Genomic DNA, 16,365 nt, shown 5'->3' with positions numbered 1-16,365 from the left:
AAATGTCAAAAGAGTTGGAACGATATGTGTTGGGAAGCATATTATTGGAAAGGAGATTTGGGGATGTTAGAGATGGGAAAGGGGCACCGTCCCAAATTATTTGATGAAAAGATAATTAATTACTCGGCGTGCAAAGCATAGGCTTAGGAGGCAGTGGGCCAAAAGAAAAGAAATAGGGGAGGGAGAAAATTTTTTTTTAGAAATTTTTTTTTTGTAAAGGAAAAAATTTATTATAATTTTTTTGTGTGTAAATTAAATAAAATTAGTGATTACTTTGATGTGGGGAATTCCGTAAGGAGTATGTATTTTAGAAAAGTATATAATATAGAATATGTTTAGGTGAATAATCAAATGAATCCTAATCACGCTCGGAGTTTGTCCAGAAGCTCGATTTACGGGGACTATGAAATAGTATTCAGGATGCGATCCCGAGGAACAGGGCGAGGGAGTAGGGGGAATAGATGGAGAAGCGGGCGCAGTACGATGAGACGAATGCGGGACGATAGACGGTGCTATTGGTGTCAAGAGCGAGGGCATATTCAATATAGCTGCCCTTGGAATTGGCAGAGGACGGGGGGAAATAGAGAATGGCGGACGGTGCTCCCAGCAGTAGAGGAAGTGCCTACGCGGCAGATAGCAGTCGTTTTGGGGCAAAGCGCGGAGCAAGAGCAAGGAACGAGCGAGGAATACGGACAGGGCGCCGAAGTCCGGGAAACGATGAGACGAAGTGAATCAAGGCTGGTCGCAGAAATTGTGGGAACAAGGAGAAAGGAAGAGGAGCAGCGTGAACAGCGGCCAACCGTTAGCGTGGAATGGCCCATCGTTGATTTGACAATTGAAGGCGCAAACGAGGGGACAGAGGGAAGCGGTATAACGGAAGGAGAGGATAATCCGGCAGCAGAGGCAGCCGAGCGTACAGGAACGGGTCAAGAAGTGATGGGAACCGAAGAATGGAGGGATTTAGTGGCCGTATTGGACGATGCTGAGGAGCTTGGAGAATGGTTGGATGTGATGGTAGAGGATGCGGAATGGGGTAACCTCTGGGAGGAGGGGGCGTAGGATCATCCTTGTTGAAGGGGGCGTGTTAAGGGAACAAGCATTAAACTTAGTACGAGAGGAAGATAATAGCGTAATATACGTGAATAAATAATATAAAAAAATACGTGAATAAACAATATTAAACAAAGAAAAAAGATAATTGACGTGTAAAAGGAAAAAAATAAATAATAATAAGTAAAGGATGAATTGGTAAAAAACAAATATATAAGCGTGGAAAGAAAAACAAACGATGATGTTTTTTTATTATAAAATTTTTTCGATATATGTTATTGATTGAAGAAAAAAGAAATAAAAAGTAAAAGTTGTTTGATTGTTTTTAAAAAAAATAGAAAAGTATATAATATAGAAATTTTATAGTATTTCAATATAGGAGGAATAAGACGAATTTTATAATTTCCTTTCCCTTTTATACTTAATTTTCGCATAAATATATATACTTATCACTTTAAGCCTCTTACCAATATAGAATTATATATTTATTTTTAGGTTTATGATGTTTATTTAACCTAATGTTGCAATTATACATTTTTTATAATAGATATATAAAAATAATTTTTTATTTTTTAAAAATTCATATTTTAATGAATGCAGAATATATAAATTAAATAATTTTTATTATAATAATATATAATAAAAAAATAAAGTAACAAAATTACTACCGCAGGATGGAGCATTTTTAAAAAAATTTAATATGTTTACTTTCTATACAGCAAAAATGACGATTTCACTTACGAAAGAATATGATTATATATTTTATAATATAAAATGATATAAATATAAAATTCTTGTAAAAGTTTTTTTTATTCAACAAAAATAAGTATACTTGCTCTTTATCTTAAAAAATTAAATTTTCTAATTTTTTGTAAATTTGTCTTCATCTCAAAACAATTATTTTCTTTATAGAAACTTTGGACTCAACCGTAAACTTTTTATTTGTAAACTAGACTTTTTATAATTGATGATTTTATATAAATAACTATACTCATTAATGTAAATACAAATGTGGTATATGTATTTATAAAAATTTTATAAAAAGTATCTTATCTTGACAGTATTTTTGAGGTTTCTATATATATTTTTAGATTTAGATATAATATATTCCCTGAGCCTCTACTAATGCCCGATCATAGTTATCGAAATTGACTATTCTTTCCTAGGATGATTTTCTCCAACAATTTCTTATATAAGGTCGTAGATAATGTCCTCTCCATTCACGGAAAATATCGTCCCTTTTCAATTCTCCCAAAAAAAAAGAAGACATCTTGTCCAATTAAAATGTCGATTTCTAAAATATAATAATCTACACTCTTCAAAGATTATATAATATTATACCAACATATTCGAAATAATCAATTATTGCTCTTCCAACTACTTATCAACATTCGCGGAAAGCACAATTTTCGAGCAATAAAAAAAAACAATATTTTATTTATTTTTGAGCATATCTCCTCTTCCGGTTTTTATATTTTCTGGATTTTCTTATTCCCTGAGCCTATACTAATGCCCGGTCATAGTTATCGAAATTGACTATTCTTTCCTACGATGATTTTCTCCAACAATTTCTTATATAAGGTCGTAGATAATGTTCTCTCCATTCACGGAAAATATCGTCACTTTTCAATTCTCCCAAAAAAAAGACATCTTGTCCAATTAAAATGTCGATTTCTAAAATATAATTATCTACACTCTTCAAAGATGATATAATATTATGCCAACATATTCGAAATAATCAATTATCGCTCTTCCAACTACATATCAACATTCGCTGAAAGCACTATTGAGGGAGGCTTGTCCTATCAAAACTTTCTTTTTCAAATAGTAGAAGCGCTTAACTTCTTTTGTGTAACGAATAGTTCTAAGACAACCTTAAGATTTCCCTATTTTGCGGCCGTAGAAAAATTTCCTTAAGTTTGAATTCGTTTTACATCTCCACACCCTAAAGATTTCCCCGACAAAGTTTAATTTTTTTTTTTTGCATTTCTTGGTTTACCATTATTTTCGATTATTTTTTTTATTTGCCAATGCATCTAATTTATTATTATTTTAAATTTACCAACCCTCCTAATTTCGATTGTTCATAATCTTTCTTTTTTCTTTCAATTTTTGATTTTTTCTTTCCTCCTTTTTTCTTGTTTATACCCCCTCCCCCCTTTTTTTTTTGTTTGTAATAATACTTTTTATACTTTATGTACCTAGTCTTATTTTATAAATATTATTGTTTATTTATTATTATTTTTTTTTCAAATTTACCAACCCCTCTAATCTCGATAATACTTCTGAAAGGATAGATCAGGTATTCCTCTCTTCCCAATTTTGATTTTTTTTTTCCCCATTTCATCTTTTTTTTTTTTCTTCCAATCAAAATTATATCCGTTAATATATATTTTTTTTTTGTGTTTTCTCCCTTTCAAAGCCATCTCATGGTTAACTCTTGTTGTCAAGTATGCTTAAAAATAGTTTCGCTTAATTTAAATGGCGTGTTTAGGAAACATGATTCACCCGCGTGCCACAATTCTGGAAAATTTCCCCTCTCTTACGGCCCAGATCCTTTAATTAACGCTCCTCACTCGTATGACCCCATTCCACCATGTTCCTTAAGCTCTGTTGATTTATTCCTTAATTCGCATAAGCCCCCTGTTCTTTCTAGGATCCCTATAGCCGCTCGAGAGTCTATCTCTAGGTTCCTCATGTCACTTATAAATAATTTGAATTCGGATTTCTCCTCTCTACCCTTATGGTTAGACCTGGTTAGTTTTTGTTTTCGAGTCCTAGTTAAACCCAAAAATAAAATAAATAACTTATCTGCCTTAATTAAGGAAAGAGTTTCCAATTTTGGAAATACAATTATCGATGAATTTTCTCCTTCGTACGCTTTAAACCCCAACTCCTTCCGTCACAAATTGATCTCCGAAAAATTAGATCTTGGAGATATTAGCGGTGCGGCCCGAATATTGTCTTCCGATGACTCTATTTCACCTTTCAACGTTACCATATTTAAACAACTTCTTGAAAAACATCCACGAGCGTCCCCTTTTAACATCCACCCGCATGCCTCCTCCCCTATTCCCTTTACCTGTGACGAAGTACTTAAGTGCTTAAAGTCCTTTAAAAAAGGGACGACAGGGGGGTTGGACGGCTTCAGACCTGGTTTCTTTGTGGAGTTAATTCAATGCCCTGATAGTGGCTTCATTGACCCTTTGTTGAAAGCATTAACCGAACTGTGCAATAATATCCTCGTACGCGAAGTTCCCCTTTGCATTCGTCCTATTATTTTTGGCGCCCGTCTTGTCTCCTTGACCAAACCGGATGGCGGCGTTAGACCCATAGCCATAGGGTCATTCTTTCGTCTCTTAGTCGCCAAGGCTATCGTAAATAGGATTCGGCCTAAGGCTAGTTCCTTCTTATTTCCTTCACAGTTAGGATTTGGAGTGAGAGGTGGGTGTGAAGTGGCCTCACATGTTGCGCGTATTTTTATAAATACTGAGGCCGATAAGGTTTTCTGCAAGTTAGACTTCAGAAATGCCTTCAACACCATCCATAGGAGGGCATTCTTACCATCTTTTTTACACCATTTCCCAAAATATGGGAATTTCCTTAATTCCTGTTATGGATTCCCTTCGTTACTCAAATTCGGGGAATTTTCCATATCCTCCGAAGAGGGGATACAGCAAGGTGATCCTCTAGGCCCCCTGCTCTTTACTATAGGGATTCATGATTTGATCAAAAATTTAAAGACTAATTTCCAATTAGACCTTAATTTATGGTATCTCGACGATGGCTCTTTTGGCGGTTCTTTATCCAATGTTATGTCGGCCATAGAGTACGTTGAAATGGAAGCTTTGAAAATTGGTCTTTCCCTAAATAGGAAAAAGTGTGAAATTTCCTCCCTCAACAATAAGGATTTTATTCCTCCCTTAGATTTTACAATCATTCCGCACGAGGAACTCTGTCTTTTAGGTTCCCCTATTGGTTTTTCAACCTCCTTTTGTCAAAAAACTTTTGACGATTTGATCCATTCCCTTTCCAATTCACTCAAGAATCTTCCTCATCTCCCCAAGCATCAGTTCTTCTTTCTCACCAAAAAATGTCTTTTTCTACCTAAATTCTTACATTTATTTAAATCTTCCCCCGTTTTCCAGTACAATACTCTCCTTAAGGTCTTCGAATTAAAATTTAAACATTTTATCGAATCCCTTTTAGGCTTAAATTTTTCCGATTTCAATTGGTCCCTCGCCTCTATGCCCGCTTACCAGGGTGGACTGGGATTGTTACCCCCCTTCTTTATGGCAATTGCGTGTTTTCTTTCATCTCGAATATCCTTCGCCGATTCTATTTCCTCGCTTATCGAGTTGGACGATCCCCTTCTATCTTCAGCTAAACAAGAGTGGCTTACTCTAATCACCCAAGGCTCCGAGCAGCCAATTTCCTGCCATCTAAAGAGCTTCCTGGTCCCTATACTTCAATGCTCGTTTGAAAAACTTTGTATGTATCCTGAGCTAACTAACCTTCAACTGCTCAGAAACGCAAAAAAAATCTCTAACGGCCATGAATGGCTAGACGCGATTCCGAGTGGTAAAAAGGAAACGTTACTCACAGACGATGAGTTTCAAACTGCCATTGGCCATAGGCTTGGTTGCCTTATCCCTTCTGTGGACACCTGTGCCGCCTGTCACAAACAGGTTGATCCTTTCTCTAGACATTGTTTCTCGTGCCTCAAAGTCAGTGGCCGTTTCCTGAGGCACGACAACCTTAATAGGTTAATCGGCAAAGCCTTGATTTCGGCCGGTTTCCCCAATAGCTTGGAGCCATTGGGTCTTCTAAATGCTGACGGTAAGCGCCCTGACGGCATGTCTTTAATGTCTTGACACGGCGGCAAAAGACTTGTCTGGGACGTCTCTTGTGTTACCTCCTTTCCGGCTAACGGAAATACCGACCCCTTGGAACTACAAGAAACCAATAAGTTTAATAAATATAGATTCCTCCCTAACTCTTTTATATTTATTCCCCTAATTTTTAGCGTCCTTGGAAACCCCGGTCCCCAATCCCTAAAGTTCTTAAATCAATTGGGTAGAAGAATTTCGTTAAGGACAGGGGTCAAAAACGAGTCCCTATCTCTTAAACAAAAAGTCCAATTTGAAATCCTAAAGGGGAACTACAAATGTTTCTTCGAAACACTCCCATTTCCCTCCTAGTTTATCAAATATAGTCATTGTTAATTTTATATATATTTTGCATCGCAACTATATTTAGATTTTAACCACAAAAAAAAATATTTTTTTTCGTTATAATTAAACATTTATGTTTTAATATATATATATATATTTTTTTCCGAGTATGTACTATATTTCTTTGAGATAGTTATTAACTAAAGATTTATAAAATGTGATATAAATATTTTTTATAAAATATATTTCGGAATTTGTAAACTAATCTCAAAATAATAATAACTCTTATTGCAAATGCAATACTTTTATTATTATAAAAATAATAATTTGATTTTTTTTTTAAATTTAAATTTTTATTATTTTTTTCTAAAAAACCAATAACATGCAATATATTAATAATATATAAAGGTTATGATTCTTTGGGCAATAAATTAATCAAAATGGGCTGCATTTTTATTATCAACAAATTGATCTTTTCGACAGTATTTGTAAATTTTTGGACAGTAAATAAATTTATCGAAATTGTAATATTTTTTTTATCAAATTAACAACTTTGGCAGTATTTATATGAGCATTAAAAAAAATTAAGTTGAATTATAATTAAAATTGTATTTTATAGTATTTATTTGAAAGTTGTTAAGTGTTTATACAAATATCTTTCTATTATTAGCTATCAAGTATGTTATATGAAAATTAATAAATAAAATATGAAAAAGTTAATGAATTAAATAAAAGATCAAAAATTTTATGGAATTGTAATTTTTATTTAAAGTAATTTTTATAACTAAATATTAAAACCTACATGTTATTGTACAACAAGAGCCTTTTAAGTATTTATACAAATACATATATTATTATAAGTTATCAAGCATATTTTATGAAAATTCGCATATCAAATTTAGTAAATCAACAAATATATCAAGTAGTTTATTATTGCACATTGTGTCATTTGAACAAATCTAAAAAATAGAAAATAATTTATAAATGTTTATATTTAAATAATAATTAAAATTTACATTTTATTGTTCAGAAGGCAATATTAAATTTTTTTTGCAAATTTTCCATAATCGTTTTAGGTTTGGGACTTATTTTAGTTTCTAATTTTAATTGTCACTTGGCATACTAAGAATTTTCTCTTCAATAAGTTCATGAGTATGATATTGAGATGTATGTTACATTACCATCATTAGAATTATAAAGGAAATAAATTCTTCTACACATTGCTCTCCTCTTCTTTGTTTTTTACAAAATTACATCTAAAATAAATTTTCTTACCTCTACTGTAACATTTATGTTACATATTCGTAACAATTTATTTTTTATTGTGTTAAGCGTTAATATACTTGTCCATTTAAATAATGACGGTTTAAGGCGATAATATTAATCTTGTGATATATTAAATTAAACTTTGATATTATGTAAATTGAACATTTTAACGTTTTTTGTATATATATATATATTATTTCAGAAAAAGAAATATATGTAATTCTTAATTTATATGAAAGATACTTTTTTGATATTCTTTTTTGTTAAATAGTTAAATAATAAAGAAAAAATACATTTAATAAAAAAACTACTAGCGACGACAGGACATTCTAAAATACTACTACCTACGATAATCGACTTATTATTATCATTGCAAGGCCCATCTCACCTGCAATAATTTGTATATGATTGTCGCAAGGAATTACTTTTGATGTTCCTGGACTTCAGAATTTTTGAAGATCTTTTCCTTAAACCTGCAATATCTTTGATTTATTAAATTTTTTTATCCTTTATTACCAGGTTCTTCATAGTAATCAGATGAATCTGTACAATATTCACCAATTGCATTTATTAAATTCATTTTAAAAGTTAGTGTAAAAAATTAAAACTGCCCAAGTAAATATAAAACTGGAAAATTATTTATTAACTAACCAAAAATTTTAAATACCTTCCAAATTAATTGCCCAAATCAATAAAAAACTTGAAAAATAAATATCGCATGCCCAAAAATTGAAAACACCAACCAAATGTTTTTTCTGCTGCCCATTTAATTCTGCCTATTTTGATTTATTTTACTACCCTTCTTAATAAAAATAACTACCCAAATAATTTGTCGTCATATTATAAATTGAAAATTAGAAGAAGAAAAAAATAAATACAAAAGGGATTTTTAAAAAAACTTAATAATTTTTTTTTAGATCATTGCATGCATTGAACCATATTTGATTTGCACATTGTATTGAGATTCTTTTAGATAAAAATATTCATTTGGATCTCGAGTTCAGATTTTGATGAGATTTTATGGCACAAAATTAAAAAAATTTTTTTTATTCCATTCATGCCAAAATTCCTTAAAGGGGTGGTGTTTCCGACGAGATAAATGATATCGGTCTAAATTGCAGAAGAAAGTAAAAATAAATTTACAGAAGAAAATAAAAAAAATTTACAGAAAATAGTAAAAAAAATTAAGAGAGAATAGTAACAAAATTTACAGTAAATAATACTGGTAAAAGAATTTGCAGAAAATAATCAGGGCTGGGCCTGCAAATGGTACCTCTGCAGGCCTCTGGAAAAGTCAAAAAAATTTAAAGAAATAGCAAGAGAAATTTACAGAAGAAGGCTAATTTTTAAGTTTAATATTCATCATTTATTGTTCTTTAAGTTACCCATTGAAACACAATTTTACAAAATACATCCAAAATTATCAAAAATAACAACATTTTAAAATTTCAGGCCGGTCCTTAAAATAAAATTGAAATAAAAATCAGGACGAAGCCAAAATAAAATAGGCATTTTAAATTCACTCCGGGAAAATTTTAAAAAAAGCCAATCGGAGCCTAAAATTTTGACTTCTTGACTTAATACTAATGCCGACTCTTAAAGATGTAGGGTATGAATGAAGATAGAGAAATTAAAAAAAAGTACACCTTCTTCTACTCCTCCTATGCCTAGCCAAGATAAATTTTGCTGGGGGAAGGGGGGCATTATTAGGTAGATTTTTCCTCAATAAATTTTATCGGAAGTCTTTGGGCCCTCTTTTTGTAGGCCTTTGGCTATGCTAGATTTTTATAAATATAATTTAGATTATAGTCGTTATTTTTAAAATTATTATAGTGAGGGGAGGGAGTAGGGTGTAGTGGAACATTTTTATTAACTTAAAATGATATTTACGAGAACACTCAAATCTCCAAAGGAGAGGCCCCCTCCTTCCGGCTACGTATATTCTTCACAAGTATTAACAAATAATAACCATAAATCCTATCAAATTATTATATTGGTCCAGCTTTGAAATTTTTTTAGACGATATTGTGATTATTGATATTATTGTAAAGGTGATCATTTTATCGGGTTATAAAAATTTTTATATTTTATAAACAAAAATTAATGATTTAGAAAATTTTTAAATAACTTTAAAATATATATCATAAATTTATATTTAAAAAAAATTGAAATTTGGCATTTAAAAATAAAAGTAAGGTGATAAGTTTAATAGGTTTTCCCGACATGCGCAGTAGGTTTTACATTTTAAATTGAAATTTCTTTAAAAGTTCATTATAAAATTGTCTGAAATTTATAGGATGGATATTATACACCTATTGGCATGCATGTCCGGCAGAATCAGCTAACCCTAACCTGCTCAATTAATGATTTAAAATGCAAAAAATAACTCAGTACACAATCCTGTTAAAAACTAATAAATATTTTCCTTATTTTATTCGATAATTTACTTATAATATTTTACATTTTTTAAAAATAAAAAAAATATATAAAACGCCAACATCCGGATTAATATTTATAATAAATCCTGTCATTTATATTGACAAACATTTTTTTGAGAAAACTTATGTGAATATTTTTAAAAAATATAATCTTTTCTTATTTTATTTTTTGATCTTAAAAAAATATTTTTTGAATAATTTTAAGCTGTAATATGACAATTGTCATAATACCCAATTGTATATTTTTTTAATATTTGGAATAAACAAATATGATCATTTTGAAAAATGTCTTGTTATAATATCAATGTATTGATGTTTGATGTAAACTAGAAAAGTGACAATTGTCATAATACTTTATCATATTTTTCATTAAAATAAGCGAGAATAAATATTTTAATTATGTATCGAGATGGTTTCAGTGATTGTAAAACCTATATAAACATGGGTGAAACTGAAAATTGTCATAATAATTATTTCATTTTGAATAAATAAAAATGATTATTTTTAAAATGTTTTGAAATTTTAATGTATATTGGCATTTAATGCAAAACTAGAAAAGTGGCAATTGTCATAATACTCAACTTAGAACCTTTTAAAATAATTTTAGTTAAAATAGACTGAAATAAATATTTTGAGCATGTTTGAAGATGGTTTTTTTAAAAAATTTGAAAGATGACAATTGTAATAATCAGGGAAGTCATATAACAATTATACTATTGTCGTACATATTCTTAAAAAATATTTATTTTGATAACATATTATATCAGCAACTATTGAAATAAAGAGAGAATTTACCCGTCAAAAAAAAAAAAAAAATAATTATTGTTTAAATTATTTTAAAATTTATATAAATTAGCTTATATGATATGGTTGCTTATTATATAAAATATAACAAATAGGGCATCAAATAGAAAGAGGTAACTGAAATTTTGATTTTTAAATTTATTTGTGAGAATTTGTGATATATTTCGGAAATTTTAAAAATGTGGTAGAATTATGGCATGTGGGTTGAGTCAGGTAGATTTTCACTTTTTAAGAAAATTGTAATGTGGCAGACCTGTCAACCCTGGTCCTACCCAATTATTTTTAATTTCGGTTAAAATGATAATATTGTTGGAAAACACCTGTATTGATAATAGTATCATATAAGTTAAAATTTAGATGTAATCTGAATGGATTCAGCTGGAAAGATGCATCTTTTCCTATATTTAATTAGCTTCTATATGATACCTATAGTAATATTTTATGTTGATAAAAATATTCCTGAATTTCCAAACCCGACAACTTAAAGTGAATAACATTATAGCTCAAAATATATTTTTACTGCCTTTTTATTTGATATCCATATAAATATTTTGTATTGATAAAAACATAGACGCGACATGTTAAAATAATATTTAACATTTTAGTCGGAAGATATTTTAATTGCCATTTATTTGTGTTACACATAAATTTATATTAATAATAGTGTAATATGTTAAATTAATATGAAGTCAATTTTATTTTTTGTCATTTTATCGCGTAACTCATACAATTTATACAGTTTTTAACTTACAGGGTTTTCCATTCAAAAAAAGAAAAGAATGAATTATAAAAGGAAAAGGTCCGATCAAAAAAGGAAAAAGTTCAATCAAAAAAGGAAAAGTGTCGAACAAAAAAGAAAAATTCCCATTCAAAAAAGGAAAATCGTTATTTTAAAAATATTTTTGTCAATTTTTTTCTTAAATTTTTATGTTTTTTTAATTTTTCCTTCTTATTTTATTTCTAACTTTTTGCGATTTGTTTAAATCATTTTGAATCCTTATTTTTCATATCTTTTCTCAATTTATTTTTCTTCTCATTCTTGATAATTTATTTTTGTTTTTCATCATTTTTTGACCTTTTATGAGTTTTTTCTCCATATATTTTTATCTTAAAAATTTCACTTTTATTTCTTTTGGAATCAAATTTTTTTTATTAATATTTTTTGCATATCAAATTATGTGACTTGAGTTGAGTTTTGAGTCGATTACATTTTAAAAGTATTTTAACTTTGCTTATCTGTATAATCTCAGGCTACCCAAAAACACTTATTTAATCCATTTAATCTTCCTTTAAATTAAACATAGAAGAAATGGTAAATACTACTTTCAGATACTTATAAATTCGGCAAAAAGACTTTATGAGAATAGCAACAGCCATAGATAAATTTGAAGCTGAAAAGAATGCGATTAATAGATAAAAAATGTAACATTCTTGTTATGAGTTTTAATTGGCGATAACAGTAATATAATATAATGATACAAATTAAAATCGTTTATACACCACAAGTCATATCGCTAGGTTATATAATCATTTCTTTTATTTGCATTTTTTGAAAAAAAAACGATATCAAACATTTCAAAATCAATTAACAAGTTTTAAATAAATCAATTTTACAATTCAATCATATTCAAAAGTTTATTTAATTAACAAAGAAATTTATATAATATTCTTTATATAACGTCTCCGCTTTCGTCGATTAATAGTAAACACTCCATTCTGGATCGATTCCTGCATAACATATTTAATTAAAGGCAAAATTTAAATATTATCCCAAAAAATTGGAATATATATTATGGCGTACAGTCAAAACTCCGATTCAGCACTTTCTTAAGAGATAGGGCATTTTAAAACGTTAAATATGAGGAAAAGGGTTAAGACAGTAAATGAAAAAGAAATATTTTTAGAACCAAATATTCCAACCTGTGGGGTTAAAGATTCTAGGTTTTTGACTGCATACCATAAACTTTTATAGCAATACATTCGTAATAATGATAAAACTTTTTATTATAACTGAATTATCAATATTTCTATTCACTCTTTTGCGTCTCGACATTTTTTTCTTCTGGGACACCGGATTCCCCAGAAAAGTGTATTCGCCAACTTTGTATTCATAGGGAACTCCCTTATCTATACTACGCGCTTTAACGGGGTAATCATCACTTTCCGCTAAAATTATAAATAAAAAATTAAAACCAAATTATTCGCAATTTTAAACCTCTCATTCTCCTATACATAGCATTGCCTTCGCGCGGTGGCATTTTCAAAGCGTCTAACTTGCCTCTTTTAACTAATTTGCTAAGAGCTATAAGTTTAAAATTAACATTCAAAATTTAATTATTTATAATAATGATATAAACAAACCTCTAAGTTCATCAAGATCTAAGCCCATGTTATCAAATTTCATTCCTAAGAAAAAAGTAAGTTATAATATTAAAAAAATCGATTTTGAGTAATTACTTTGATCCATGTTATCATCCTCCGTATCATAAAATCTCCTTTTGCCGAATTCCTCTTCATTGTAAGGATCTTTGAAAAAATATATTCATTTATTCATTCCTACATTGAAATTTTTATTTTTTACCAATATTTCTGTTAGATCTATCTTGTAGACTTGTGTCACGGTCTTCGGTATCTTATATATACATTTTATAATATATATAGTTTATACAACAATTGCGTCTTAATTTCTAAGAAAATATTCATAAAAAAATTGATCTAAACCAGCAAGATATTTGTCCAAATCTTCCGATTTCAAGCCGCCTGCTAAAATCAATTATTTAATATTATTTTAATTTATAATTACCTCTAGCATCTTCGAGACTCCCGTAAGATGCTTCCGCTAAAACTGGTTATATTAAATTTTAATTTTTTTTTGTTTCTTGTTGTAATCATTATATAATTTTACTTTAGATGGGGAAATTTAGTCTACTAATAGCCTAAGCTATTTAAAATTGAGTATAGTTATTAGTCCTTAGATACTTTTTATGACTATGGCTAGTGATGTTAAACGGCTCTATTTGAAGATATCGCTTAAGCCTAAAAATTTTTGCCAATAGATATCCAAACCTTTGTGTCATCTAGGACCAAAATCTTTAGGCTTGATTAATATTTTTTTTGGATAAAATATTGAGTTAGTCGTTTTTTAAAAATCGGATCAAATCGAGCCGCTTAATAACATTAATTAACTATGGCTAATGGCTATAGTTATTTGTCCTAAGCCAATTCCCCATCATAAGTTTCACGAGGAATAAAAATTATAATTATTTTAATACTTGATTTTAAATTGTTCCCAGATAAGATCAAGCAAAAAACCATAGTTATTGAATACATATTCATTATCATTATAAAGGTTTCCTGTTTTATTTTTTTTTGAAGTATTAAAAATATAAAAATTAAAATAATTTACTTCTTTTTTTATTTGAATATATTAGTTTCTATTTTTTTCAAAATTATTTCTAATAATTTCTAGAATGATCGAAATTATTTTATAAACTTTTCAATAAATTTGTCGATAATATTTTACTTTTAATAAAAAAAACATTTTCGTTCCATAAAAAATGTAGAATGCAAGTAAAAATGGTTAAAATAATAATAATACAAATAGAATAGAATATATTAGAATATAATATAATATAAAAATAAATTACTTTACAATTTTTAAATAATAAATTTTTAAATGATAATAATTATTTTCTAATCAGGCTGAATGGATAGTAACCGCAATGATGGCTATGTAATGCTTAATTAGTTAAACGATAGTATAGTTGCATAATTTAATGTGCGTTTTGTAAGTGTCGCGATGTGATGCTATTTTCGCAGTTACCGTAAACAAGGTCCGAGGGGAAATTTGCTTGAAACCCTGGTCCTTAGACATAATTTAATTGGTTATCTGAACCGTCATATTACGACTATTTATCGGAGGCTCGTGGTTAAAGTTAACTTTAAAAAATAAACAGACTTGCCTATGCTAAAAAAATATGTATATGTTAGACTCTAACCGATGTTCTTGGTGATTACCCTTTGCTTGAGATATGAATTGGAAAAAAAAATTATTGAAGATATGGAGGTGCGATGGAAGGGTGAATAAACTAATTTCAGGACATACTGATACGCAGGGGTACTGGTAATGTGCAGCCTCGTTGACAACTATTTTTCTAGAGATCTCATTTTTATGGGGGCTTTCCCCTCATACCTCTATTTCCAGTTTTTGCCCGGCCTTCTATGAATCCCCTTTAAAGGCTTATTGGTGTTTTACTAAGATTTGTTGACAAACAAAATCATTTCTAAAACGATCGGTTAGAAACTTATTTCGCCTTCTATATTTGAATAAAGAGAAAAGAGAAAAAAACAAGCGAAACATGATTTTATTTAAATTGCACATATAATAATATTTTCTACTTGTTGCATATATAAAATCTTATTCCTTTGAGAATATAAAATTTTTTATATAAATTCATTTATTAATAAATTATATTAAAAAAAGGCGAATGTTTTGTGAGTAAACGAAATCAACAAACTCAATTTGGTTTAATAGTTTAAGTTCTACCTGCATAGGAAGTAGGAGCAGAGTTTATGGTCACCACGTGGCTCTATGATTATTGAAAAAAATATTTAAAAAATGTGGCGATGATTAGTATTCTCTATTTTTACTAACTAGCGTGAAATATCAAAAAAAATAACTGAACATTCTTTCTATTATATTATTAATATAATTAAGATTAAATTTTAACATATTTATAATTTTAAATCATATTAATCTCATAAATATTACAGTATCAAAAATAGATTATATAATATAAACTGTGTAATTTATTAATAGAGATACTAATAATTAATAATAATGAAATAATAATAATAGTATTCAATCTATTTTTCTATTACCACCAATTTGCTAAGAGAAAGCTTGCAGCTTATTTGCGTGACTGATAAAGGTTGATATAAGTTTATAATATTCTAAAGCATAGAAATTGTAACTATGCAATAGATCATACACATAAATTAGTCATTTTTTTGTAGTCATTACAATGACATTCATAGTAGTTTTATATTGTCTTTGAGTATTTTATTTGCAAGATTTTATTATCATATATCTTAGCAAACGAAATTAATTCTGGCCGTGATTAACGACTAGGGACTGTTAATTCGTATCTAATGTTCCCTGATTCCCTCGCTTGATTATTTGAACGCTCTTATTTGGAAAAAAATTAAGTTAGGCTTTAAATGAATAGATTTTATATTTATCTAATGTGTAAACCAAAATTTATATAAAAATATTTAATGTTTTTTTTGCTTAATTTACATAATTTCAAATCTTTCTTTTTATTAATGCAGCGCTCTTTCTCTCACATACTACTAAAATTTTACTTGTAAATTTTTTAATCTAAGTTTTTAAATTAAATTCCTAATATAAAATAATATAATTTTATTATGTTAACAGATATAATACTAATCTTTAATATTAATTTTAGAAGATTTCTGAGAGCAATTATGATTAATTATTTGGTTATTTAATTTATTACCTTTGCTTCAACTGGATTTTAAGGGTGTCGAAAAACATTCAATCTCCAATCAAATATTTTTTTTATAATAATAGAAAGAATCAATTTTAATGAAGTATCCCAAACTTCCTTCAA

The 16,365-nt window shown here is 28.8% G+C and overlaps 2 protein-coding genes across 2 annotated transcripts; one reads left to right on the top strand and one right to left on the bottom strand.

The window, feature by feature from the left end:
• Positions 1-3,479: 3,479 nt before the first annotated feature.
• On the top strand, positions 3,480-5,924 carry LOC135927038 (uncharacterized). The gene has a single exon (XM_065462974.1). The coding sequence runs from the start codon at positions 3,480-3,482 to the stop codon at positions 5,922-5,924; it is 2,445 nt and encodes an 814-aa protein (XP_065319046.1).
• A 6,445-nt stretch (positions 5,925-12,369) lies between these two features.
• LOC135927196 (uncharacterized) lies at positions 12,370-14,155 on the bottom strand. Its single transcript, XM_065463151.1, has 10 exons — positions 14,139-14,155; positions 14,005-14,086; positions 13,536-13,577; positions 13,454-13,495; positions 13,314-13,364; positions 13,190-13,258; positions 13,094-13,138; positions 12,948-13,034; positions 12,731-12,898; positions 12,370-12,460 (listed from the first exon to the last, which is right to left on the bottom strand). The coding sequence occupies exons 2-10, from the start codon at positions 14,072-14,074 to the stop codon at positions 12,429-12,431; spliced, it is 606 nt and encodes a 201-aa protein (XP_065319223.1). The 5' UTR covers positions 14,075-14,086; positions 14,139-14,155; the 3' UTR covers positions 12,370-12,428.
• Between the last annotated feature and the right edge of the window lie 2,210 nt (positions 14,156-16,365).

The sequence above is a fragment of the Gordionus sp. m RMFG-2023 genome, chromosome 3, assembly GCF_954871325.1.
Source record: "Gordionus sp. m RMFG-2023 chromosome 3, tfGorSpeb1-WG-v2, whole genome shotgun sequence".
NCBI classification, from domain to species: Eukaryota; Metazoa; Nematomorpha; class Gordioida; order Chordodea; family Parachordodidae; genus Gordionus; species Gordionus sp. m RMFG-2023.
The sequence above is the reverse complement of the archived record's forward strand: the minus strand, read 5'-3'. Positions and strand labels throughout refer to the sequence as shown.